The sequence below is a fragment of the Fragaria vesca genome, linkage group LG1 (assembly GCF_000184155.1).
Source record: "Fragaria vesca subsp. vesca linkage group LG1, FraVesHawaii_1.0, whole genome shotgun sequence".
Classification (NCBI taxonomy): domain Eukaryota; kingdom Viridiplantae; phylum Streptophyta; class Magnoliopsida; order Rosales; family Rosaceae; genus Fragaria; species Fragaria vesca.
In genome coordinates this window covers 7,474,371-7,501,422 of record NC_020491.1, presented here as the reverse complement: position 1 = coordinate 7,501,422, position 27,052 = coordinate 7,474,371, and the positions used below count along the sequence as shown (strand labels likewise).

General features: G+C 38.1%; 5 protein-coding genes across 6 annotated transcripts; 3 read left to right on the top strand and 2 right to left on the bottom strand.

Moving 5' to 3' along the window:
- The first annotated feature begins 2,418 nt into the window (after positions 1-2,418).
- On the top strand, positions 2,419-10,432 carry LOC101314984 (kinesin-like calmodulin-binding protein-like). The gene is made up of 24 exons (XM_004287650.1): positions 2,419-2,561; positions 2,859-3,081; positions 3,330-3,402; positions 3,550-3,681; positions 3,763-4,001; positions 4,115-4,442; positions 4,623-4,722; positions 4,807-4,988; positions 5,195-5,310; positions 5,436-5,538; positions 5,849-6,001; positions 6,095-6,241; positions 6,388-6,585; positions 6,956-7,120; positions 7,203-7,310; positions 7,411-7,551; positions 7,669-7,863; positions 7,962-8,088; positions 8,188-8,390; positions 8,464-8,646; positions 8,939-9,034; positions 9,144-9,341; positions 9,551-9,822; positions 9,951-10,432. The coding sequence occupies exons 2-24, from the start codon at positions 2,924-2,926 to the stop codon at positions 10,141-10,143; spliced, it is 3,810 nt and encodes a 1,269-aa protein (XP_004287698.1). The 5' UTR covers positions 2,419-2,561; positions 2,859-2,923; the 3' UTR covers positions 10,144-10,432.
- Positions 10,433-10,735: 303 nt separating this feature from the next.
- Positions 10,736-12,406, top strand: LOC101314692 (gibberellin 3-beta-dioxygenase 4-like). The gene is made up of 3 exons (XM_004287649.1): positions 10,736-11,191; positions 11,533-11,848; positions 11,942-12,406. Exons 1-3 carry the CDS (start codon positions 10,863-10,865, stop codon positions 12,188-12,190), a joined length of 894 nt encoding a protein of 297 aa, XP_004287697.1. The 5' UTR covers positions 10,736-10,862; the 3' UTR covers positions 12,191-12,406.
- Positions 12,407-13,589: 1,183 nt separating this feature from the next.
- LOC101313635 (probable L-type lectin-domain containing receptor kinase S.5-like) lies at positions 13,590-16,806 on the bottom strand. The gene is made up of 2 exons (XM_004287645.1): positions 15,374-16,806; positions 13,590-14,673 (listed from the first exon to the last, which is right to left on the bottom strand). The coding sequence occupies exons 1-2, from the start codon at positions 16,635-16,637 to the stop codon at positions 13,814-13,816; spliced, it is 2,124 nt and encodes a 707-aa protein (XP_004287693.1). The 5' UTR covers positions 16,638-16,806; the 3' UTR covers positions 13,590-13,813.
- A 4,909-nt stretch (positions 16,807-21,715) lies between these two features.
- Positions 21,716-22,930, top strand: LOC101314209. Of its 2 annotated transcripts, none has more exons than XM_004287647.1 (2): positions 21,716-21,877; positions 22,291-22,821. In XM_004287647.1, the coding sequence occupies exon 2, from the start codon at positions 22,303-22,305 to the stop codon at positions 22,744-22,746; it is 444 nt and encodes a 147-aa protein (XP_004287695.1). In that variant the 5' UTR covers positions 21,716-21,877; positions 22,291-22,302; the 3' UTR covers positions 22,747-22,821. The 2 variants fall into 2 exon arrangements, with proteins under 2 accessions (XP_004287695.1, XP_004287696.1); XM_004287648.1 differs by having other exon boundaries at positions 21,814-21,877; positions 22,241-22,930.
- Positions 22,931-23,161: 231 nt separating this feature from the next.
- Positions 23,162-26,870, bottom strand: LOC101313343 (subtilisin-like protease-like). The gene is made up of 11 exons (XM_004287644.1): positions 26,765-26,870; positions 26,581-26,675; positions 26,367-26,464; positions 26,129-26,287; positions 25,757-25,868; positions 25,147-25,675; positions 24,961-25,055; positions 24,629-24,871; positions 24,422-24,536; positions 24,121-24,307; positions 23,162-23,923 (listed from the first exon to the last, which is right to left on the bottom strand). The coding sequence occupies exons 1-11, from the start codon at positions 26,858-26,860 to the stop codon at positions 23,361-23,363; spliced, it is 2,292 nt and encodes a 763-aa protein (XP_004287692.1). The 5' UTR covers positions 26,861-26,870; the 3' UTR covers positions 23,162-23,360.
- Positions 26,871-27,052: the final 182 nt, after the last annotated feature.

Genomic DNA, 27,052 nt, shown 5'->3' with positions numbered 1-27,052 from the left:
GGCGCTCAAGCGGCTGAAGCGAGGCCTGCCGGAGAAGCGAGAGCTCCCAACGACGCCGTTTTGGAGCGTTGAAGACGACATCGAAGAGTTCTCTTCGCCCGAAGATACTATTCAAGGTAATTTCTTTTTCTCTTCAATTTTGTGGATTTCGGATTATTGGTGTTTGGGTGGGAATGAGGTTTTGGAATTTATGCGCATAAGCAAGCAGGTTAATGGTTGATTAATCAATGATGACAGGCACAGTTAGTGAAAGTTTGTGTCTAGCGATATATGGTTTTGCCTTTTGGTCTTGGTGCTGCTGCTGTTTAGGATGCAGCGCAATCTGCGTTGCTAGAAATTATGAGTCATGTGTTTTTATTTTAGTGCTGTAATGTAATATTGGCTTTGACAGCATTGTAATTTCATTTTTAACATAATTATATATATATATATATATTATTTTATTATAACGCTTCCAAAACGCTTCCAAGTTTCCAAATTTTGGAAAATAACGCTTCCGGACGCTTCCGCTCCCGCGCTCCCGCTCCGGTTTCCGTGCTACGTAGTGGTTGAGGTTGAGAATAAGAAAGCGGTGGTTAGCACAGCTAATGATCCAATTGCTTGTACCAAAAGTTTCCACCGTCATTGTATGAGAATAATGAGACAATTTGTTGCCCTAGGGCTCTTGATGTAAACTGTAGCTACTTTTTATATTTTTTTCGATGAAAAACTGTAGCTACTTTTTTTCGATGAAAAGGTGCCATCCCCTTACCTGCTGCTATAAATTATAAATTATTTGGTGTAGGGCAGTTGGTTTTTCTTTTAAGCACTTGTTCTTATTAGCCTCGATCATTTTGGGGAGCTCCTCAACTTTTTCCATGATTGTGTTTATTGCAATTCAGGCCGCTAGGACATGGTATTTCTTTCTGGTTTCATTGTTTATGGTTGAAGATACCAGGAAGCAATAAAACTTGTATGATATAGGAATAAGAGAGGGATCTGATATTTGTTTCCCAATAAAGGGCATTTCTCGTGACTATTATTTAAAACACCCACATTCAATATAATCATACCCTTTGAACTCTTCTTTCTACATGCTTTGGGATAAGCCGGCATAGCCTGCCATTGAAAACCAGTCATATGCGATATTTTTGGCATTTTGTATTCAAACAATATATGCAATTTCTATTAGGCAAAATACATAGTGTTTACATATGTAAGTGCATAATGGGATATTATGGAGCCCAATTATTTATAGAATGTGTATATCACTCAATAGTAATGTGGTCCACTACATATGTACTTTTCGACAGGACATGATGCCCTTGAGAAATTTCTTACCTTGTAAGAGATAGCTGGGTGGGGTATTGTACTTGGTAGTGAATCAAACTTATTTTGGCAGAAAAATTTCCAATCGAGACAAAAGACAGTACTACATGTTACGTTAACTTCATTACCAAACTATACAGTATACACGAATGCGGATAAAAACTGACACAAATCAATGTGTTAAACCGTTATTACCCTGAAAAATAATAATAATAACGATTGATAGTCTGATAAGTAGAACATTATACGCTTGTCTGAAGTTGTGGTATGATGTCTTAAACTTTTCCAAAGTAAAAATTGTTGGCTTCTATGGTTGTCGAATGATGTCTTAATTTTTTTCATTAAACTATACCTTACATAAACGCAAATAGAAAAAGAAATGAATCATGGTATCAAACCGTTATTTATATCAAAAAGCAGACAAGTTACGATTATTTATTAAATGAACCAACCAAGCCACAGCTCACTGACATATGTAGGGTGTATGAGTTATTAATAAAAGTTAAAAAAAAAAGAAGAAAAAAAAATTCAAATCTAATTATAGAAATAACGATAATTATAGTCTGATAATGAACATTACCCGGTTTTTTGAAGATGTCGTATGATGTTTAATACTTTTCCAAAGTGAAAATTGTTGGCTTCCATAGTTGGAAACTTGAAAAGACTTGAACTAGATTTGGATGGGACCATGGAAAGAACAAACTTGAGAGCAGGCAGCGGCCTGTTGGTGAGTGTGGAAGGCCCCAAGTTTGGCATCTCTCGCCCCCAAAGCATCGACGAAATGACCATACTACCCCCACAGTACATTTTCAAAATCATACCCACATCATCTTCCATCAAATAATAGAACCCAAAAAGCATTGCCTACGTATGAGAGGGGCTGTTACGTAATTTCGCAATATCAAAAAGCTCGGAGGATTAATAAACACACAAAGTGACAACACACAACGCTGAAAAAAGGTGGAGGCTTTAAATAATAATATCGGACCCGAACTGACGAAAAAGCCCTTTGTCATTTATAATAGTCCCGTGAATCTCTCTGCTTTCCTGAGTTCTTTAGCTCAGATCTCTCTCTCTCTCTCCGTTCATTTCTCTCTGTGGATTTTCAGTACCAGGGAGACAAACACCGACCCTGTTTTGTTCTTCTGTTCCATCCCATTTGTGGAATGCCACATTTCATATTTGGGTTCATATTGTTTTGGTGATTTCAGCTCGATCTGTAGGTAGCTCAGAGCCAAAGAAGCCCCATAAAGGTAGGAGCTTTGTGCTTCAATGTTGGTTAATCTTTATGTATTTGCAATTTTCATGGTCTGATCATTAATGGGTTGGTGGGTTTCTGCTCAACTATGGCTTTATGGGGATAAAGTTTTTGGCTTTATTGTGTTTTAGTTTTTGGTTGTTATGTTTGGTTTCAAGAAATTAATAGGTTGTGAGTTTGATTGGAAATGCTTTGATATGAAGAATGTATTTGCATAGCTGGTTTTGGCATTGGGTTTATTATTAGGTGGTGAAAGGGTGTTTACATAATCTGATACATGGTTGGATGATAGGTGCATGATTGAGGGGCTGGAATTTGGTTCTGTGAAGTGAAGGTTGTGTCTTGGGCTGTAGTGAAATGACAATGGATCTACACCCATCAACGGCGCAAAGTGTGAGAACGAGTAGGTCGTCTTTTAGCTCCAGCAATGGCAATGAGGATACCCCTGTGCACAGCTCTACTGCTTTTTTGAATGGGGATGAGTATGATAGCGACAGCTCCAGCGTGGCACCACCGTAAGTTGCCTCAGTGCCTTGCTTATGAATTCGGAATCTCATTAAAATGTGTTTGGTTATTGAAAAGGATTTTATCAGCTTTTGAAGTGAGGTGTGAAAATTTATGGACACTTGTATGAAATGAACATCAACGTGTTTATTCTTGTATTACTACTGTGGTTACTGGTTAGTGAATCTCAAGAAGGGTTTGCAACTGATTTATGATGTTGTGTATCGCCACTTACTGTCACCATTGTTTCCACTTGCAGTACACCAAGGACGCTAGCGATGGATATTCCAGCAGAACTTGCTGGTGCCATACCCTTGATTGATAGATTTCAGGTAGGAATGTACATTTTGTTACTATTGATGTGGTACTCCAAGTTGCTTACACAAACAAACATGCGCACACTGTCCTTTGGATTGTTAGTTCCACAAAACTCATATTAAGACACAGACATCAAGTACTTACTATCCATTATTTTATAGGTAGAGGGATTTTTGAGGCTGATGCAGAAGCAGATTCAGTCTGCTGGAAAGCGGGGGTTCTTTTCTAAAAAATCTGTTGGTCCTCAACCCCGAGAAAAGTTCACTTTTGAGGACATGCTGTGCTTCCAGAGGGTAACTACATTCTATGTTTCACTACATCATTATTAATTAGAAGCTTAAAACCCTTTAAAGAGCTAAGACATGCTTGTACAGGATCCCATGCCTACATCGCTACTTAAAATCAATAGTGACCTGGTCAGCCGGGCAACGAAGCTTTTCCAGACTATTCTGAAGTACATGGGCATTGACTCATCTGACCGATTTACTCCACCAAGCTTAGATGAAAGGATTGAACTTGTTGGAAAGCTGTATAAGCAAACACTGAAGCGAACAGAGCTCCGAGACGAACTTTTTGTACAGATTTCTAAACAAACAAGAAATAATCCTGATAAGTATGCATCTCTGTCACCTTTCCCAGTAGCTTTTATTTTTGAAATGATTCTGGCATGTAAATGATCTTGTATGCTTGATATATTAGCTTACCTGATTGAAATTTACATAACAGGCAATGCTTAATTAAAGCATGGGAATTGATGTATTTGTGTTCATCCTCCATGCCCCCTAGCAAGGACATCGGTGGCTATCTGTCTGAGTATGTCCATAATGTTGCACACGGTGCGAATATTGACAATGAGGTTCGAAACCTAGCATTAAATACTTTAAATGCTTTGAAGCGTTCTGTCAAGGCTGGACCTAGGCATACAATACCAGGCCGGGAGGAGATAGAGGCACTTTTAACTGGTCGAAAGCTTACAACGATAGTGTTTTTTCTGGATGAAACTTTTGAAGAAATCACATATGATATGGCAACAACAGTTGTTGATGCTGTTGAGGTAATTCAAGCTCAATTTACTGGATTGCGACTGCGAATTAAATCAACTTATATCTATGGTCCCAAAATTGTCTGAATGATTAATGGCATCTGCTTGGGCTTTACCATATTTAAGTTGACTCCAATTTCAAGTTCGTTCTTTAAAGTTCTCCAATCTTATTATTTCTGGTCCAACGTGCAGGAACTTGCAGGGATAATTAAATTGTCAGCATATTCTTGCTTCAGTCTGTTTGAATGCCACAAAGTTGTTACGGGCTCGAAATCACCTGACCTCGGAAATGGTACATTTTTTACTTCTCCTGGATGGCTTCCTATTATTTCATTCAGTGAAGTGTTTCCTTAATGTGCATGCTCTTGTTATTCAGAGGAGTATATTGGGCTAGATGACAACAAATACATAGGGGATCTGTTGGCAGAATTTAAAGCAGCAAAAGATCGAAGTAAAGGAGAAATATTGCATTGCAAGCTGACATTTAAAAAGAAGCTATTTCGGGAGTCAGATGAAGCTGTAGCAGATCCAATGTTTGTGCAGTTGTCCTATGTTCAAGTGCGTAACACCTTAAGAATTATTGTTGAGCTGTTAATCCATTGTTTTATCAATTCGGTGACAAGCATACTCTTTGACATGTTGCTCACCTGGTCTTTGAACAAAACTATTGGAAATGTTGCTTTAGAGCTGTCAGTGTTGAATGCCTGGGCATAATAATTTCTATGCTACTGTATTACTTATAGAGTTTGGTTATATTGTTACAGTTGCAACATGATTACATTATGGGAAATTATCCTGTTGGAAGGGACGATGCTGCACAGCTTTCTGCATTGCAAATATTAGTTGATATTGGATTCGTTGGTGCCCCTGAATCATGCAAGTTAGTATTTACCCTAATTATTTCTTATTTGTGTTTGCATTTCACTTTCCTCTTGTCTAGCATTTGCAAACATATAGGTATTCCCACATTCTTTTTTTTTTCTTTCCTGATTCCAATTTTTTCAGTGACTGGAATTCGCTTTTGGAACGCTTTCTACCGAGACAAATTGCAATCACACGCGCAAAACGGGAGTGGGAGTTGGATATTCTTTCTCGTTACCATTCAATGGTAATGTGAAATTCCTTAATTCAGTCGATGACTAATTTCTCCAACAGAAGCTACCCTTAAACTTTTCACTTTAAATTATGCTATTGTTTTTTTTATCAGATATGGAGCAATCAGTGCATGTGAATGCAAATTAGTTGTACAATTTCTTCTCAATAGCTGTGAAATATTTACACAATTGTTTGTATAACTGTTTACGTGGGATAGCTGTGAAATATTTACACACAATTGTTTGTATAACTGTTTACATGGGATTTTATTTAGTATATTTTTATTTTTTTACTGATATAAGATACCTTTGGTAATGTGGTAGCAAAATTTGACAAAAGATGATGCAAGACAACAGTTCTTGCGAATACTGAGAACACTTCCTTACGGGAATTCAGTGTTCTTCAGTGTTCGTAAGATAGATGATCCTATTGGACTTCTGCCTGGGCGGATCATTTTGGGAATCAACAAAAGAGGGGTGAGTTTGAGTATGTGTTTTTATATATGTCATCTATATTTACATGTACCTTGTTTTTAAATCATATTTACATCATGACATTTCATTCTACAGGTTCATTTTTTTCGTCCTGTTCCGAAGGAATATCTACATTCAGCAGAACTAAGAGACATAATGCAATTTGGTAGTAGCAATACTGCTGTTTTCTTTAAGATGAGAGTTGCAGGTGTTCTTCACATATTCCAATTTGAAACTAAGCAGGTTAGCTGCCTCTGTATATTAAAATTTGCAGTTTGCTGATTGATCATTTTAGGAGTTTCAGGCTTCTACAGATTTTGTTCTTCATCTTTTTTTTTTAATTTCGTATTTTCATTTTTTACTTAATTGTGTTTCTCCTTTTCACACAGGGTGAGGAAATTTGTGTTGCTCTTCAAACACATATAAATGATGTCATGTTGCGGCGCTACTCTAAAGCTCGAACTGCTTCTAGTGGTTCGACAAATGGAGACATTTCTAGCAATTTGAAGCCCTCTGTGGAAGTGCATGAAAAACGTGTACAAGATTTGTCAAAAGCTGTTGAAGAATCTCAGCAGAACGTTGATCAAGTAAAAACCTAACTTATTAATGTGCTGAACTATACAATAACTGTACCTAATTGCTAGTTAAATCAAACTATAATAATATTTCATTATACCAGGTCATTATACACCATGACCCTTACAAGGTTAAGGAGTTGAGTTTATGGACCTTTAGTCCTTTGATTGAATACATATGTGGAAAAACATAGTGCAATGATACTTTATAACCATGTAGGTCATCTGAATTACAGCTTCAAATGATTGCTTGCTGAAAGCAATTCATTACAAGACCTACTTGGTCCTCCGAGTAAAGGGCCTTGCTATGATTATAACATCTGCTTCATGTAGAAGCAGTATTAAATGATTGAGTTTTAAATTCATCTTTATGTTTCTTCAGTTGCTGGAAGAATTGCGTGAAAAACAAAAACAAGAAGCAAAACTGCAAGATGATTTGGATAATTTGAAGCAATCCTTGGCATCTGAGAAGCACAACTTGTCAGAAGTTGCAGGTGACCGCAATAGACTGAAGACATTGTGTGATGACAAAGACAAGGAACTTCAGGTTGATATGATTAGTTTTGCATAGTTATTCTTTGCAGTAAGCCAAGCTTGAATTCATTCTAATTGATTTCGGCATCTGTTAGGCTGCACTATCAGAGAAGAAGAGCTTGGAAGCACAGTTGGCAACGCTGAGCAATCAAACGGTTCAGAAAAATGACAAGACAAATCTGGTTGGTGGAGGAAACAACCAGGTAATTGTTGTCGAAAATATATCTAATGCTATCAATTCAGTAGTCTTGTTAATTCAAGTTATAGAAAAATCACCATGGACCGGTATGATACTTTATGCAGGTCTTGGACAAACTCAAAGATGAGATTAAGCTTCGCACTGAGGAGTTGAAAGAAAAAGAAAAAACTATAAGGAGACTAGCAGATGATAAATTATTACTGGAGAAAACCTTATCTGGTCTTGAAAAGATTAAAGCTGATGAGGTAATGCCCTTAAAATATGAATTTTGTGCGGGAATCTTTGTTTTCCCTCTTAAATTTTTACCTTTATGTTTTTGGTACACAATAGAGAAATATATCAACTGTGAGTGTTATGTGCAGATTGTTTCTGTTGAGAAAACTTTTGAGCAAGAGCGCAAAGCATTAAAGCTTCAAGTGTTTGAACTTGAAAAGAAGCTCGATGGAGTAAATCAAGAATTGGCTGTTCTAAAGTCAACTCTTGCAAGCAGGAACTCTGAGATTGCTGCATTACAAAATAACCTAAAGGAATTGGATGAATTGAGAGAAATGAAAGAGGTAATGATAAAATATTTTCCATTACTTGCTTGGACGTATTTTAATTTTAAGTTTTTAAAATTGAGAATACCTTGCCTGATTAATATGTTTGATTTCAGGATATCGATAGAAAGAATGAGCAAACAGCTTCACTACTGAGGATGCAAGGGGCTCAATTAGCTGAAATGGAATCTCTTTACAAGGAGGAACAACTCCTAAGGAAGCGCTATTTCAACACCATAGAAGGTTGGTGTTTCTCGAATTTTTTCAATATATAAGTGAGAATGCTTTTAATCTATCGATAGTTGTGGCAACTAAAATTTGGTCTCATTGTGTATCTCTCAGATATGAAAGGCAAAATCAGAGTCTATTGTAGATTAAGACCTATGAGTGAAAAAGAGATTGCTGAAAAACAAGGATGTGCCGTTTCAAGTAGTGATGAATTTACAGTTGAACATCCTTGGAAAGATGATAAACAGAAACAACATACGTATGATCGTGTATTTGATAGTCATGCCACCCAAGAAGATGTGTTTGAAGATACAAGGGCAAGTTACTTTATCATTTTCCATGACATGTGTCTTGTAGTCTATTAACAATTTTTATCTTGACCTAATGCAGTATTTGGTACAATCTGCCGTTGATGGATACAACGTGTGCATATTTGCTTATGGGCAAACAGGTTCTGGGAAGACATATACCATTTATGGTACAGAAAGTAATCCTGGACTTACTCCTAGAGCTACTGCAGAACTTTTTAAAATCTTGAAGCGAGACAGCAACAAGTTCTCATTTTCTTTGAAGGTATATCTCCTCAATTTTATAGAATGAACACACTTGTTACCGATGAACACACTTGTTACGACTCAAGTTAGGTTTCTGCAATATGTTGTATTGATGCATCTCTCTAATATGGTTTATGCATACACGAATAGAAAAGTTAGAAGAAAAACAAATAACAACCGACTTTTAGCTATTAAAATTGGAAGGAAATATAAAGAGAAGTGATCATATCTTGTGCAACCCCATGAAACATATATAGAAATCTCATATGTTGTCATTAAGCCTTTGAATTTATCTATATATTCTAATGCAGGCATATATGGTGGAATTGTATCAAGATACACTTGTAGACCTTCTATTGCCCAAAAATGCAAAGCGTCCAAAATTAGATATAAAAAAGGATTCAAAGGTAAGTGTTTTCTGCATCTTTAAGTCATGTATACGTTGGATTCACCTTTTATATTTGAATTCTTCATACATGTTTGAGGTTGATATTAATAGTTATTTTCTGGTGCTAGGGAATGGTAACAGTTGAAAATATAACAGTTCTTTCGATTTCAACACATGAAGAACTGAAAAGTGTCATTCAGAGAGGATCTGAACAACGACATACAGCTGGCACGCAAATGAATCAAGAAAGTTCAAGATCTCATCTCATAGTGTCGGTTATTATTGAAAGTACCAATCTTCAGACACAGTCTGTTGCTAGAGGAAAGGTATATGCTATTATTCAGCATAAAATGTGGAAATATTTTCCTATACTCCTTCAAGTCATACAAATAATACATATTTGTTTGCATTTAGGTATCACTTTTTTCCTTTGTTTGTTATGTTGAATGAATCTGACAATTACTTGTAATGAAGCAGAATGTAAACTTTAGACCTGGCTATTACTAATATCTTTTTTTCACTTAATTATTTGCAGTTAAGTTTTGTGGATCTTGCGGGTTCAGAGAGAGTGAAGAAGTCAGGTTCTGCAGGCAATCAACTCAAAGAAGCTCAAAGCATCAACAAGTCACTTTCAGCACTCGGTGACGTGATTGGTGCTTTATCTTCTGGTGGACAGCACATACCCTACCGGAACCACAAACTAACAATGTTGATGAGTGATTCCCTTGGTGGTAATGCCAAAACGTTGATGTTTGTCAATTGCTCTCCTGCCGAATCAAACATAGATGAGACCTACAATTCTCTAATGTATGTTATGTTCTTTATTCATTAACAAGTTTTTAAGTTTTTAGTTTTGCATTACTTTGATTCACTTCTTGATTATGTATAGGGATACCTCTGTATGTAAAACAACTCATCGCTTTGTGTTGATTCAGGTATGCATCAAGAGTTCGGGCAATCGTGAATGATCCAAGCAAGAATGTATCTTCGAAAGAAATCATGCGACTGAAAAAGCTGGTTTCTTATTGGAAAGAACAGGCTGGAAAGAGAGGAGAAGATGAAGATTTGGAAGATATCCAGGATGAGCGGCCACCAAGAGAGAAAGGAGATGGCCGGCACTCTATGTAACATTTCACTCAGTGGGAAAATTCATACCGGAATACTGGTTTTTCAAAACTGTAGGCAGAATTTTGGAATGTAAACTAGGGCTTCAGCAAGCTGTACCAAATCAGCATACTAGATTTAGATCGATTGTCTGTTCTAGGTGCCATTACCATGTAGGATCTTGATGTGACCACTTTTTCTCATTGTACTATGAATGAGGATGTTGTAATTTAATTAGTAATTAGGAGGATATAAGTTGTACACTTGTATAGTCTTGATCTTGTGTATAAATGTCAAACTCTTCTTAATTTGTATATGGTCTCGTTTTTCAACTCAAATGTCTTCTGCAGTTTAAACATGTTTCTTATCCAACACGGTACAAGAGTGGAATGGAAATTGCGTGCCCAAAAATCTCACAGCTGAAAATTACAATAATGAAAAATGCACGACAATCAAAAGCAACGTATGGAAATCCTGGCGCAAAACGTTCTTGCTTTTTTTGGCCGGCGTGTTAGTTTAAGCTAATACCTATCCAGGAAATAAGAGAGACAGAATTGGACAGACACTGAAGTCCAAGATGTTCCTCCAATCCCAACAAAGAAAACTGTGAAAAGTGATTGAAAGACTACAAATTGAACTGTCCAAACTAGATTCCTATTCGATTATAAGTTTATAACAGGAACAGCCTGAACTGCACAAACCTTAGAGAGATATAGCTAGAGAAAGCCAAGAAAGAAACTTTGATGGCTATTCCAGTGATTGACCTGAACCAGTTTCCAGATTCTGAAGAGTACAAGAAGCTGAGGGAAGCATCAGTGGAATGGGGTTGCTTCAGGTTAGTCAACCATAAGATCCCATTGACTTTAATGTCAGAGATGAAGAAAGTGGTCAGATCCCTTCTTGATCTGCCCATGGAGGTAAAAAAGAGGAACACTGATGTCATAGCTGGCAGTGGCTACATGGCACCCAGTGAGATCAACCCTCTCTATGAGGCTTTGGGTCTCTATGACTTAGGCTCATCTCAGGCTATACAGAACTTCTGCTCTCAGTTGGAGGCTTCTTCCTACCAAAGGTCAGCTATGGCTACTCTGCTAACTCCATTATTTCTACTTATTGTTCATATTTTGATGATAATCTAGCCTCTGCTGTTCAGTAGCTCAATTGATAGATACATTTTGTTTTTTTGGATAATGATGAAACTTCATTATAGACTGCCTATCATCTAAATCGACAGACATAGAAGAAAATAGGAAGTCTACAATGCAAAGTACTATGATATAGAATTATAGATACATTCTAATAAGTATATGATCGGACAGATATGCTACGTACGATCTGACAACATAACATAACATGTTAAACAAGACGACAAGAGTGTGTGCTGAATTTACTTTTATGTTATTGAATGAGCAGAGAGGTAATTGAGAAGTATGCAGAAGCAACTTATGAGCAGATAGTGGATATAGGGCATAAGTTGGCAGAGAGTCTTGGAGTGGGGAGTGGTTTTATGAAGGAATGGGCTTGCCAGTTTAGGATTAACAAGTACAACTTCATTCCCGAATCCATTGGATCTTCTGGAGTGCAGATACACACAGATTCCGGTTTTCTGACCATTCTTCAAGATGATGAAAATGTTGGAGGACTAGAAGTGATGGACAAGTCTGGTGTGTTTGTACCCGTTGATCCATGTCCAGGCACTCTCATTGTCAACCTTGGAGATGTTGCTAAGGTAGGTAAATTGGTAAATATAAATTATATTGCAAGTAATTTGTGCTGATTTTTTTTCTCACATGCATCTTGTTTTTGTTGGTATTTACACAAGGCATGGAGCAACGGGAGGCTCTGCACTGTGAAGCACAGAGTACAATGCAGGGAAGCCACTGTTCGAGTCTCCATTGCTACGTTTCTGTTGGGACCAAAGGGTGAAGCAGTCGCAGCTCCTCCGGAATTTGTTGATCCGGAGCATCCACGTCTATATGTCCCTTTTACTATTGAAGACTACAGGAAGCTCAGAATCATAAAAAAACTGCAAGCTGGTGAAGCTCTGGAACTTGTACGCATGGAGTCCTGATTGACTGAGACGATCCTAGCTAGTTGGCATTATATGTCACGGCCTGCCTTTTACAAGTTAATTAAATAATTCAGTCTAGAACTATACCTATGTTAATGAATCATGTCTAAGTATGAATGGTCTTATCGGATTTGTTCTATGTATTTATCAGCTGTTCTTGAGCTTATTTGCGGTTTGCCATCTGATATAACATGAAATGGAAAGGAAAGGATATCCAACAAGAAATCAATGAAGTAGGAAATTTCTATTCGTTTTAAGAGGAACTACAAATAAAATGAAAATTACACACCAACAAAAGGGAGAGTTAAAGGTCTCCAATGAACTTATGTAAATAGGTTACCTCCATTCACTCCTTGGTTATGCAAAAAGATGTCTCTGCATGTAAAACCATTCATTGATTTGTCCTAAAGTTTCCTACTGTTTTGGCCAGTGTTGGGTTAAGCTTTTACCAATGCACATTGCCACTGCATGAAGGGACCATGCATGGACAAACATTGCATTCCAAGATAATACTCCAAAATCCAAATCCCAATCAAATCAACAGAGATGTCAGTTATGCAGTCCTTCCTTGATCACATGTGAAAGATAACAGAAATGTCATATATCCCAGTGTTGTCCTCTTGTATAGGCTTGTGATCTTGTCTTTGTTCTGCTATCTTCATCCTATCAAAGTTGACAGACTATAATTAAATTGAAGTGTCCAAAGCTTAGGGTGATAGCAAGAGAAATCAAGAAGAAGAAAAAGACTTGGAAATGGCTATTCTAGTGATTGATCTGAATCAGTTTCCGGATTCTAAAGAGTACAAGAAGCTGAGGGAATTACAGTCTTCATAGTGTGTAGCAGTAATATTATTACAGAAAGCAGTCAGCAATTCCAAAGTTTGATGGGGAACTATGATCATTGGTCTATGCTCAAGGCTTATTTCTTGGTTTCGAAGGAATATTAGTCTGGTGAAGAATGGGATCCCTGCAGCTGTGGGAGTCTAATGATGGGGGAGGTTCAAATCAATGAATAGATTCTGAGGACTATGACCTCCAAATTTGATTATGTAGTGTGTTCTGTTGAGGAGATTAACCATTGATGAGCTGCAAAGTAGTCTTCTTGTGCATAAGTTACACATATTTCACTCGGAGTAACGCATGAATGGCCATATGTGGTATGGAAGAACAAAGCCTTGAAGTGAAGGAGTTATTTGGTTAAATCTATATCGAGTTATCGTCCATTTCTATCGTTTTTTCAATCAAATGATGACCAAATTTCTCAATGACATAGCAGCCTTGAATCCCTTAATAGTGTAAATTTCATAGCCTATATCAGTCAAGAATGTCCTTAATTTTCATGATAGATAGCAAGATTGAGAGGTATGGTTAAAAAAAAAAAGGAAAGAAGAAGAAAAGTACAATCAATATCTGTATCATCTATAAATTCAGAAGAGAATGTACAATTACACATAGGACATTCACCTTTGGTGAAAAACAAAAGAGAAACCAATCTAAAACTAAGAAATTTCGTGAAAAAAAAAACTATGAAATTTCTATGTTTATTTAAAATGATGGACTGGAAAAATAAATAATATGAGAAGAACCCTGGTTGAGATTTGAGAAGAACACTTAACCCTGATCTTAAACCAATGAAGAACTGTCGCTATATATTCTTGCACCTCCATACCGGTCCAGGCTATCCCTGCTGTCCAAATGTGGGCTCCACTCAGACCTATCTGAAGCTGACATTCCGAGAGGCCAAGACGACGTCGTGTTATTCGTGTTGGCAATGCTGCTCACTCCTTCCGGCATGGAAGGCCACACAAAAGACGGTTTGAAAGGTGGGACTCGGGGCACCGGCACCGACCCGGACATGATTTGGATTATGGTTTGTGTCTTGGGCCTCTCGTTCGCAATTGGATGCGAACAAGCCAGCCCAAGAAGCAAAAGCCTTTGGGCCTCCTCAACTACGTAGTCCTTGCCCAACCTCTCGTCCATGGCCTCGAGAAGACGGCCTTCTCTATGCAACGACCATACCCAGTCCACTAACAATTGGTATCTTTCGATTTTAGTCCACGGTCGTTGACCGCACACGACTTCTAGAACAACGGCACCGAACCCATACACGTCAGACTCACATGTCGCTTTTCCCGTGTGGAAGCATTCAGGGGCAATGTACCCCATCGTGCCCGGGATACCTTCGATTTCAGCATACGAGGTCTTCTCATTGTCCAGGGCGCGCGCTAGGCCAAAGTCGCCCAAACGCGCGTTGAAGTGGGTATCGAGCATTATGTTGCTAGCCTTGAGGTCTCGGTGGACTACTCTTTGATCATATTCATTGTGGAGGTAATGTAAGGCCGAGGCCACACCCGAGACAATCTTGTACCTTTGGCTCCATCCTAGGGTCGCGTTTTCCGGCCCGGAGAATAGGTGGTTGTCCAAGCTGCCGTTTGGCATGTACTCATAGACAATGAGAAGCATCCCATTCTTGTGGCACCAACCTGTTTGTCACAATATGAATCAATCAAACACAATTCACCATTCTAAAACATGTTCATGCTAGCTGGTTCAACTTAATTGGAATAATGCACTATTTTCTTCAATCACAACCCATTAAAGATTAAACCCCTACTAAATCTTATCGAATGCTGATCTGTGCATCTGTTGACCAATACTCTTAACCTTCATTTTGGCTTTCACAGTTGACTTTGCAGAATACTCTAAATACTATAGTCTTTTAATTACTTTGGTCAACTAAATACTATTCTTTGGTCTTCTAAATACTAATACTATAGGGTAAGAGTCGAAATGGCGTGTGCCTCTCGTTAGGTGGGGATCCATCAGCCAAATTTCCTTTGACCCAAAAAAAAAATGTTAAATTTCATCACCCACAAGATGGACCTTGTTGATCGGATACTCACCGATAATTATGTTTATAGCATCTATGAATAAGTAGTTTTAGTACCAAGATGCAAATCCATTTAGTCTTTATCCTCTAAGGTTGGTGATGATTGCACATTAGGTCCCATATTTCATCATGTCACACCCTAAACATTATAGTAATTTCAGCATGCACTATGAGCAGTAGATACACATGTGATTCATATTGTTAATCGTGCATGGACGTGGGTTTTAAAATAATTTCAAAGACTAAGCCATCTTAAATATTAAAAAAAAAAAAAAACAACGAGAAGTACTTACCGAGTAACCGGACGAGGTGTTTGTGCCGGAGACGGTTAATGATGGTGAGCTCGGCCAGAAAGTCGTCCCTGCCCTTGACCTCGTCCCTAGAGAACATCTTCACCGCCACCTCAAGGTTGTTCTCCTTAGCTAACACAGCTCGGTACACCACCCCAAACCCACCTTGACCTAATTTATGCTTGTCGTCGAAGTTGTTGGTGGCTTTCTTCAATTCCCGGTAACTAAACTCCCTCGGTGTTCCGGGAAGACTCTTCAGGGCTCCCAAAATGTTAGGGTCCGACGCCCTAGCCTTTCTCTTTTTGCACACATAATGACCCGCCCCGAATAAGCAGAATAGCACCAAAACCAACCCGGCACCCACCCCTAGTGCTATCTTCAACACCTTACTGTTGTCACCTCCACTTTCCAAATCCGAGAGAATCTCCACCGTTAGATTCCACCTCAACACGCAGTTGAGCTGGATGTTGCTTCCGGTGGAGGCCGCGAATCCGAAGTAGGACTTTTGATTCACAATGTCCTTGAGGTTGAGGTTGGCGGTTAGAATTGGAATGGTTGGTCTGGGCCGGATCGCTCCACTAAACCCTGCATTCGATTCACTAGTCTGGTTGGCCATGAACACCGACAGGTTATGTGAGCCGCCGTCGTATTGGATCCACACCATGTAAAACTTCGTCCCCGGTGGAGCGATCTCGATTCCGTAATCCCATAGCGGCACCGTTACGTTAGACTTAACGGAGTTGATATTAAGCCCTATATGGTTGCTGTCCGGATCAAACCCTTCCTTCAAAGTGTCGAGCTCGATTGCCACCAACTGGTTGTTGGCGTCACCGTCGGTGGTGGAGTTAGTCAAACCGAGATACTGTCCGGCGCTGTTTTCCGGGATGGTCAAATCCGGCGCTATGATAAAGGCAAGGCCCTCGCCTGGGGCAGCGGAGCTGTTGGGACGATAGACGTTAATGAGGAAGGAGGAGTTGAAAGAGGCGACGTAGTCCGGTGAAGTTGTAGTGGAGTCGAGATCAGGGTTCCAGAGGACAAAGGAGTGGTTGTATAAGACTCTACCTGAGTTATTGTTCATGCTGAAGTTGCCGTTGGCCGTGTCCGGCGTGATCTGAAGAGCATCTTTGTTGATCGTGGCTTTGCCGAGGAGGGTGAACGTGTTGTAAGATGTTTGATTGAAGGGACCGAACTGGTAGTGTTCCACTTCGTGCGCGTCGGTGATAGCCGCCGCCGGCAGCAACAGAAGAGAGAGGAACAGAATCACCATACCAATGTAGAGATCAAAACGAGAGGAGGATATAGATGGAAGAAGCTTTTAGATTTGTAGACAACGCAGCTGAGAGCCTGCAACGTGTTTCGTTTTGTTTATTTAGTCTTCTGATTTGTTATGTTCCCAGAAACCGAAGTGTTTGAACTTTGAAAATGGTGGTTTCGGTGATATAGCTCGGAACTTTCGCGTTAGACTATTAATCAAGTGTGAATTTTTAACGAGAAAAATCATGTTTATCTATTTCGATTGGGGTCAGGTTGATGATAAATTCTACATTGTATATTTGAAGCTTTTTTAGCTTTATCTAGCAAATTGGCGCAGCCATGCACCCTTCACTATCATTCAGACACCTCATTTCCCCATTTTTATATACATTAATTGCTTCGTTTTCTGATTTTTGGTTCTTTCCTCTTAGTTTAATTTACAGAAGTCCAATCTCCAATCTTCATCTCAGGTAATTAGCATATGATGTATGTAAGCATACGTAAGAATTTACTAACCGTGATTGAGAGAGGGAGAGATCGAGACCCTCTCAACATGGTTTGCAAACCAACAAAAAAGAAGTCGTAGCTAGCTTGATATACATGGCAATGCTGATCCCTTTACTAAATGTTCTAGTATATTTGTCTAGAGCAATTTGCTAGGGTACGTTTGATTAATCTCACAATTAAGCAATGAAAAAAGATTAACCCTAATGTGCAAGACCAACAGAAAGGCTTGATATATAGCTCGATCAACTGCAATATAGTTAAATTTAACTACACATGAGGTAATAATCAGATACAATATTACTAGCCAAGCAATGTCATATGTATGAGAAAATATACGTATACATTACATTACTGGATAACTTTAAACAAAACCAAATTATATTAATCAAGTGCTAGTTCATTTCCAACGTGACTAATTCTAAAACGTAATGTGTATGAAACTACAGAGGAAGGAATTCATTTGACTAAATATTTCACCCATGGATACTGCATGTGAATGCATTGATCTTTCATTTTCTTGCACCAGATATACCCAAAAATGTTATATTTTCTCACCGTACATAGTGCTCTATGTTTTTCCATGTCTACCATAGAATCCGCCAAAATCATCATGGTTCTATTCGTCACCTTCAACATTACCTTTGAGAACCTGTTCTTAATTAATGTTTGCCATGAACTGACTCATCATGAATCGACTAATCTACCATCATTAATTTACGCTAGCTGCTGAAAGTTGTTTGTCAGTTTATCACACGTTATACATGCATGTCTTCTACACAATCACCCTTTCACCTTCAATTCAAGAAAATCTAAACTCTTTCATCTTAATCGAAATCAAAATATACCCACAGTGATGAATAACAAGTCTAGCTAGCTAAGCTTTGTTAGTTGAGGATACAAATTTACCGACCCCCTTATTGCCCATCAAAATACCCACACTCTTTAGTCTATTAACACATGTCTTTTCAATTGGTTTGATCGATTTTATTCTTGATAATAAAATAAGCATGTGTCAATAAATTAAATAAGGATGGTCGGTAAATTTGTATCCGCTAGTTGATCTTAATATGAACATACTCTAAAAGCGAATGATTATAATCGATCATGATGATCAAGGGAATAATGCAGATTAATTTTCCACTCACAAGTCACAAACACACCATGCATTCACACATCAAGAAACAAAAAGGGATTATTGCCAGCCTAGTAGTGGTGCTCTTTAATTTGGCTTTGTAACAATCATACATTCTTTTACAGATTAGAGATAATATTTTGAGTTAAAGTTCAATTTCACCGATTAAAAGAATGTCCCAAAATCAGTCAATCAGTGACTGGGAAAGCCAGATTGCTGTTGAAGGGGTTGCATATGCACGTCGATCTCTACAACCATAATAATTGTTATCTAAAGTGGTTGAATTCTTTAAGTTTTGGAAAGAAAATACAGATGCTACTTTATTCCAAATTGAAATATACTATGTGCCGTACCCTGCTTGGCATCATGTCAATACAGTATTCTACATGAATTATTTCTTTTTCTTCTTAAAATTGTCCAAATTTTAGGGTATTTGTTAATCAACTGCCTTAATTTTCCAAAGCATTGTACTGTTAAGCAGGTTGTAGTCAACCCACAAGATTTTCAGGGTGTTTTTGGTGGATTTTATATATATGATCGACCACATAATTAATCTAGAAGGAACATTCTTCAATTTAGGTCCAAACTTATTTATATAGTTCATGAGCTATTGAGGTTATTTTTGCAATGGGAACTGGGAGTAGTTTTGTATATGAGCAATATGGTCATGGCTGGACACGCTTGATTTGGTGGTGATCGAATGTACTTTCCATGTTTATTAGTGTTCATTGTGTATACCTACCCTTGATTTTAAACTTTTAAAGCACAAAAGTGAAACAACAAATACAAGAAAAGTGTATTCACTCGGTTTCTGATAACCTTTTAATTTCAATCATGGTTAAATGGAGTATTGTTTGCAACTTATGGGGTAGTGTTTAGCAGTTCATTAGTGATGGCAGTGAAGTAGGCAGGAAAATTTCAAAGGGAAGGTCTAGGAATCTTTCAACTTACTAGAGAGTTTGGTGAGTATTGACACAGGAGTATGGATGATAATGAGTATAGGTATGATCAAATGACAATTTTAGAGTACTGGGATTACTTTCTATTCATGATTCTCCACAACAAAATGAACATTTTTAGAGTTATCTCTGTTAAGCCGATAGAACTCAGTGCACTTGATGAATATGGTAATGAAGGCATAAATCAACAAGAAGTTGTAGCCTCAGAGAGTATTGAAGCTGATCAACAAGCGCGTGGCTCACAAATGAACAGATGATCTTGAGCATTTTTGAGTAATGCAGACATTCTTTATCTCCCAACAACCTCACAGCACATATACAACAATCCTTATTCGTGACCAAGAACAAGAAGAAAGGATCATGGCCTTACACGTGCCTCTCCATAGCTGGCAACAGTGCTTACCCAATTTCTTCTTGTCCTTTTGTATATATGGATTGTATTGCACTGTTGTCTGCATCAATCATCATCTTGTAAAATTACTTTCAATACAATACAAGCTGTTTTCTCTTCCTTTCAATTTCCTTTGCTTCTTTGCTGTATACTCTTTTCTGTGTGCTCATTTTCATATTCAGTAAACAATTTTGTGTAAGTTCTTCACTTGCTATTACAACATACCATGAGTGTTTGAATTTCAGCAATCTCGTAATGGGATATACAAAAATTCTCAAACTCTTCCATGCACTCGTACGCTTGGTTTTAAATGTGTTGTCCCTATCGAATGACCAATTTCAGTTAGATCCACCCTTCGTTTTAAATATATTCCACCACCAAGCTAGGAATGTTGTTAGAATGACATAGGCTTGATAATTTCTGATATCTTGCTTTCCTTGTCATGATCTGAGAATCGTGTTAGCTAGAGTAGATTACCTCTATAAAATGTCTCTTTCTGATTCCTGATCTTCATTAGTTTTCATACATATATCGCTTTCCTTTTCATTATCTGCAAATCAAATGAAAAAAGAAGAAGAAGAAGTTGTGTTGTGCAGCCAACCAAGCAATATGGGTCAACAGTGCACAAACCAGTTATCCTTCCACTGTTGTGAGTTATTATTCTATTTTCTTCGATGTGGGAGTGAACTATACATAGACAAAGTTTTCTGGTGCACAAATTGTGCTGCTTATAGAAGCGTGGCGGCCAAAGTTTATTAAGATCATAAACACAGATTGGAAGATAGTTGGGTTGTATCACTTGTATGTGAGTGTTTACCAGAGATTTACTAGCTTTCCATGGTCATCGATTATTATCGTTGTTGATTAGTAGTGATACCATACAGAACAAAGAGCGAAGGTTGGCTTCAGTTTTCTCAGTTTGCCAAGCTTTGAGATTGGGAGAAAGAGTGACTGGCTGGTGGGATTGTGGGAAGAGTTTCAATTTTACAAGATAGACATATGGATAAGTCATCTTGGGGCAAATGGAAGCTTGAAGGATGATGCTTCTAGCTTTGGATATGTACTACTCGAGGCTCTTGTTGAAGCTGCTTCCACCTCTGCTAAATAGAGGCAATTCATGCGAAATGGTAATGGCTGTGGAGCAGTTCTTTGTTATCCTAATTCATACTATTTATGTTTGCAATTTTACTTGGCTCTGCTTCGACATCACATACTTTTTTGATATTTTATAGACCAAAGGTTAATCACAAGTACTATATAATTAACACGCCCTCGTTAATAATTAGAACAATTGCAATACATATCAATTGTATTAATGGTCAGAAAAAATTAAAAATTTAGCAATCTCCGATACAAGATGTGAATAAAGTTACAGATCAAACCAGAACTTTTAATTTTGTCTCAGACAAAGGTTATGTAATCATTGTTTCTTCAGTCTACAAGAATTTTTTATTTTTTTTCCTAAAAAAATTCCATTCATTCAACCAAAGAAACGGAAGTTTAGTTCATCTCTAGCATTCTTTACAATACCATCTCTTGTTATAAATCTTGATGATTGTGTTCATAATGAAAAGAATTTGAATGACGCTTTTGTTTGTTTTTATATTTTCATATATGGGAGAATCCAAAATATTTTAAATCTTTTTAGCTTCCTCCAATATTCTATAAAATAAACAATTAATAGTTACATAGTCCTGAATTCTTATATACAAGCATCCAAGAATTAATAAATGAATACTACCGTGGTATCAAACATGATATAATTGTTTTGCATCCTATTTGCATGCTACAATATATAGGATGGAATCATGGAGATGACACATAATTGTGAGGATTTCATTTTTATTACACCAACAACGAAAATTACAACAACTAGTCTCATACAAGTCTTACTCACAACCTACAACTCACAAATGAAAAACTTCTGTTATCAAATCAAAACATGTTGGGTTTCGGTTATGGTTATAATTTAATTATTTTTATGTTTGTTTCTGAAATTCATATTGAAAAAAAAAAAAAAATTAGCCATAGGCAAATAGCTGGAAGAAAATTGATCAAGCAGTGACTGGACTTGTTACTTCCAATCAAGTTGGGTTTTCCATAATCATGGTGACCACCCAAAACAGGTCGACAGTCAAACCGTCCGTCTTGCATAGCATTAAGCCATTAAAACTAAAACAAATAAACAGAAACCCAAAACGCAACCGCATCAACAACAGCCAAGCTCTGCCTAAAACCCCCAATCTTCACCTCTTCAGGTTCAGGTATGTGCTTCCTCCTCCGCCCCCAATTTCCAGTTGTTCGATCAATTACTTTGTTCTGCTGTTCAAGAATTTGATTTTGAATTCCCAATTTACGGTGAATCGATGAAATTAGATGTTTAGGGTTTCATTCGATATTGTGGTATTTTGGGTTTTGGAGGAAAGATTGAAGCTTTTTTTTGTGTGAAATTGAGCCTAGCATTGGGTTGTGCATAACTGATATTTGGGTTTGTGTTATATGTATGAATTTAGGAATTTCTCAGAGCCCATTATGATTTTATCAGCTAATTGACTTTGAAAGTTGGAAACTTTGGCACTCCAAATTTGAACTATGCATTGAACTGAGCTATGGTGATGTGTTGTTAGGGAACCAAATGGTTTGCTGCGATTTCTAATGCATCTGCTCTGCATTGCAGCATCCGGTGAGAATGCAGGATTCGAAGATTCCCCTTTCGGATGAATTTTCGATTCCCAAGTCACGGAAGAAGAAAGTCACAGCCCAGAAAGGCCCCTTGTTTCAGGTACAAGGGAATGATGTAAATGGGGCACCTTCTCTTCCTGTGAAAGCAGGGAACAAACCATCGAAAAGAAACTTGAAGAGGGAAGTTTCTCCAATGGTACAGCAATCAGAGAGGTCAAACTCGAATTCGTTGCCTGATTCATCTACTTCTGGAAGCAAGTATCGTGAGCTAAGGCTTAAGTACTTGATGATGGAGGAAGAGAGTTTTGCTGTGGGGAAAGATCTACGAGATGTTGAGGAAGAGGTTAAGACCCTTGAGGAGGAGAAGTTTGCACTCTTGGACCAGCTTGTTGTGTTGGAAGGCCTCGTTGATCCTTCAGAGTTGCACCCCCAGGGTCTGCATTCATCATAGTTTATGCCTTTGTATCATTGTGTATGATTTATTGGCAACATGTATAATATGATATAAAGTCTCATAGATTAGGGAACAGTTATTGTTAAACTTCAAAAAGATTGTATCCAGTTCCTTTCAGGAACTCGTAATATGTATTTGACTGCCTCACGTATAATGTTTGATTAGATATTTTGTTGTTGCCCATTGTTGTCAAATGGAATGCAGTTCCTTTTTTTTTTCTTTTTTTTCATTTTTTTTTTTCTATATTTGATCGACTCACATACACATATGGAGCTTCATGCTTCAGTGAAAGCAAAGCAAAGAAAAATGATGAGGACAAAACAAGCAAGGCACAGAACATCAAACATGATAACTATCAAAGTTTGGTGCTATACATAAAACTTGAACCACAAGGCAGGACACTAACAAAAATAAGCTTTCTTTCATTTGCTCATATAGGCCAAAGAAAAAACAAATAATCTGGTAATCAATCAATCTTCAAGCTTAACTATAGGCAACTTGGAATACTAATCTTCACTTGGTTCTGCATTGGCATCTTACTGTGTAAGGTTTTGGTATCTGAACTACGAATATCAATGTCCTAAAGCTAACTTAACTTTTCCATTAGGCTGTTATCTCATCAGCCCTGAGTTTGAATGTGCAACTTGGACAACCAGAGGGCTGGTAACCCTCGATCTTCCACTCATCCATGACAAGAACCCAAATGTATATCCCTTTGATGGAGCAACCACCTTAAAATTCACAGTGAAGCTTATCTTCTGGCCGAGGCTGGTGAAGACAAGTCGATTTGGGATGACAGTTACATTGATTCCTTTAGGTGAGGACACAGCGGCTTTATAGATATTCTCTGGCTTCCCAACGTTGGTAACTGTTCTAGTTACTGAGATGTTCCCTTCGAGATTTGGTACAGTGATAGATGGATAGTTGAGGTCAGTTGCTGTTCTGAATGCCTGAGCACATGTACTGTTGTCTAGTGTGATTTGATGCAATGACTTCTCATCATATCCAACTGAACAAAGGAATGATACATAATCTGCTGGCTGTGCATCATAGACAAGACCCGGATCAAGTGCTCTGGTTGGGTTCAGGAAGCCTGAGCCATAATCAAATGCATTACCCTTTTTGCCTTCAGGGTCCACTATAATCGGCTTGTGCTTCTTGTCCAGAAGAGTAGCTGTATGTTCATTTGTTGTCAGACTTCAATACAAGATAGGACATAAAACTACTGATTCGAGAACTTCATCACATTAAGAATAATATATACAAGTACCCAAAGAATTGTCCTAGAACTCGTGAAAACTAAACATGTTTGAGAAACCAAGAACAGAGTTTTGTGTGTTAACTTTTATCTTTGAGATGAGATAATTTTACCAGAAGTCATGATCGCAGATCTAATAGCTGCTGGGGACCATGAAGGATGAACGGCTTTTATCAAGGCGGCAATTCCTGTTACATGTGGGCAAGCCATGGAAGTACCAGAAAGAATGTTGAACTGCTTATCAGCTACTGCTGGGGACCAAGATGCAAGTATGTTCAGTCCAGGAGCTGTGATATCAGGCTACAAAAGCAGAATAACAAGTTTGTTTACATTACCATTTATCATGGTGCAGCATAAATTATGGAACTAATAAATTAGAAAAGCCAGTCATCACATTGTGGCATTATAGTTTACCTTCAAAATTTGTGGTGTCAAAGCATTGGGACCTTTTGCAGAAAATGCTGTAACACGAGGTGCGGGTTTCAATCCCAGTGTAGTCCTTGCAGGGAGAATTCTCGCCATTGGTCGGCTGCGCACAGTGGTCTAAATCGGTTAAATACTAAAACTAAAACACTGCACACCTAAATTAGTAAATTTTCATGCTTAGTTTTCAAAACTAACCGTGTGCGATTAATATAAGATAGAAGATGTTTTCCTGTCCTCCTTCCAATAATTGCTGAAGGGATAACAAATGGGACGGCAACATCCATATCTGCCTCGTCGATAAGAACCATCCCGACACCACCAGCTTCTTTAACTACCACACTTTTTGCAAGCTTTGACTCTGTTGAACTCTCAGCATGATGACAGACCAGAACCTTCCCTCTGGCCTTGGTCTTATTCAAGGAACTTTCTAAACAATAACTGCAGGTAAGAAAGGAGTAGAGTTACTTAAGGTTTCCTTATGTAATGATATCTATATAGGACTCAGTTCCAAGTACCTTTTGATTCACCTGGATTGATATGGAGTGAAGTACCCTGCAAAGGCTTCAGAGGCGGAAATGATGCTTGCTGAGGCTTTCATTCCAAAGACACTGAGGCTTTCACCCTAATCAATTATTGAGAACTTACATAAGGCTTAGCAAAAGTCACAAAATCATGAACCAATCTCTCCAACAGAAAGAGGTAAACAGCTTTACCGTGAGATTAACACCATTTCCTAGAACGATATCAGAAGTGAAATCCCTATCTGTTGAACTTGCAGCAACAGTGATCATCCACGGGGCAAGATTTGTTGCAGAACCAGGGTTTCCTTCATTTCCAGCGGAAGCAACCACTAGAATTCCATGCCTAGCAGCATGAAATGACCCCACAGAAATGGCATCAGTGAAATAGTCTCCCTGAGGCGCATCAGGGCCGAGAGACAGAGATAGAATGTGAACCCCATCTCTAATTGCATCATCAAAAGCTGCAAGTAAGTCAACATCGTAACAACCAGTGTCCCAACAAGTTTTGTATACTGCAATTCTCGCCATTGGTGCACCTCCTCTAGCTCCTCCAGATGCCAATCCCTTATAAGTCATGTTTGACACATAACGACCAGCAGCTATAGAGGCTGTGTGGCTGCCATGACCGGCACTGTCCCTTGGAGAACTGAATGCCACTGTGTCTGCTGAATCTTCCTCTGCTTCATAACCGGACTTATAGTATCTAGCTCCAATCACTTTTCTATTGAGAAAGTTCTAATCAGTTTGAGATTACCAGTCAATAGTTTTTGTTTAAATAAACTAAATTCAATACAATGTGAACCTGTTGCAAGTTGAAGAATTGAATGCCTCTCCTGATTGACAAACCCCCTTCCACCTAGCTGGCACTGGAGGCATGTTGGCATCATTAAAACTTGGAGATTCCGGCCAAATTCCTGCATTGATTAGGCGGTCAACACAATTGAGAAAGCAATATTTCTCTTTCCTTTAAATTACATTAGTCTAATAAACAGTCCATATCAAAAAAACCAGAGGCAAAGCACATGTTCAAGCATATATAAAGCAACAAATTATGGCATATTCATGTGAATACAGATAGCAACAACTTGTGACATGTTCATACCTTAATAGTATAATACAAATTCCCCAAAGAAAGAGCAAAGTACTAAGTACAGTTTGAGTGCTTAGTGTTTACCAGTATCGATGAAACCGACTATGACATTTACTTGGTTCTTGATGTTGAATCCGGAAACCTCCAAGGTCTGTTCACCCAGAAGACCCATGAAATCCCAAGAATGTGTAGTGTGCAAACTCCTTTTCGAGTTGGGAAAAACCGAAACAACTCCAGGCATCTCTGTCAAAGTAAAATGATTATTCACAAATCCATGAACCTTTTCAACTTATAATATCCGGAAATGGATCGAGGAGCTTACTTGAAATTTGGGAAGCTTGGTGATCAGTCAACCTTGCAGCAAAGCCTTTGAAACCATGTCGGTAACTATGAATGTGAGATGCTTGAGCATCCTCTATGCTGTTCAACACCATTAAAGACAATTCCCAACACAATCAGAGATATGCCAGAAAAGCCAAAGAGAGAAAAAGTAAGTACCTTTGCTTTTGAATGAAGTACTAAAGCAAAAAACTGACCTTCCTGTATGAACAGAAGCGAGTATTTGATGGTTTTGCGCCAAAATCTCATCTGGGTCTTCACCATTTTTGCTTCCCATATAAACCACATACACCTAAAACCCCAGCACAAGAAATCAAACCCAGAAACCAAGACAAAAAAAAAAACCCAGAAAACAACCAAGTCCAGAATCAAAGTAGTTACCTTGGATGAAAAACAAGTACTAATTTGAGCAACAAGAACACAAAGCAACAGGAAAAGAATGCTGCTTCTTCTCCAAACAGAACAAAAAGAAGCCATTTTGTTCAAGTGTCCCAAGTCCAAACCTTTCTCAAAAGCGATAAGTATATAATGTATTGGACCAAAACAGTTTGGATAGAAAAGAGGTAGGAGATGGGTTTTTATATACAGAGAAGGAAAGGTCTGTGCTTTTGTTACTTGAGGTGTGTGTGTGTGTAATATGTATAGGTAAATTGGCTCAGAGAGAAACTG

Bases quoted from the DNA above. Each gene is read 5' to 3' on its own strand.
- LOC101314984 (XM_004287650.1), top strand. From the start codon at position 2,924: ATGACAATGGATCTACACCCATCAACGGCGCAAAGTGTGAGAACGAGT. The intron at 8,089-8,187 runs GTTGGTGTTTCT...TGTATCTCTCAG, and splicing joins CTATTTCAACACCATAGAAG to ATATGAAAGGCAAAATCAGA. The intron at 8,391-8,463 runs GCAAGTTACTTT...GACCTAATGCAG, and splicing joins ATGTGTTTGAAGATACAAGG to TATTTGGTACAATCTGCCGT.
- LOC101314692 (XM_004287649.1), top strand. From the start codon at position 10,863: ATGGCTATTCCAGTGATTGACCTGAACCAGTTTCCAGATTCTGAAGAG. The intron at 11,192-11,532 runs GTCAGCTATGGC...TTGAATGAGCAG, and splicing joins GAGGCTTCTTCCTACCAAAG to AGAGGTAATTGAGAAGTATG. The intron at 11,849-11,941 runs GTAGGTAAATTG...TATTTACACAAG, and splicing joins ACCTTGGAGATGTTGCTAAG to GCATGGAGCAACGGGAGGCT.
- LOC101314209 (XM_004287648.1), top strand. From the start codon at position 22,303: ATGCAGGATTCGAAGATTCCCCTTTCGGATGAATTTTCGATTCCCAAG.
- LOC101313343 (XM_004287644.1), bottom strand. From the start codon at position 26,860: ATGGCTTCTTTTTGTTCTGTTTGGAGAAGAAGCAGCATTCTTTTCCTG. The intron at 26,465-26,580 runs GTCAGTTTTTTG...GGTGTTGAACAG, and splicing joins GCTTCTGTTCATACAGGAAG to CATAGAGGATGCTCAAGCAT. The intron at 25,869-26,128 runs GTAAACACTAAG...TAATCAATGCAG, and splicing joins AGTCGGTTTCATCGATACTG to GAATTTGGCCGGAATCTCCA.
- LOC101313635 (XM_004287645.1), bottom strand. From the start codon at position 16,637: ATGGTGATTCTGTTCCTCTCTCTTCTGTTGCTGCCGGCGGCGGCTATC. The intron at 14,674-15,373 runs GTAAGTACTTCT...TGTGACAAACAG, and splicing joins ACACCTCGTCCGGTTACTCG to GTTGGTGCCACAAGAATGGG.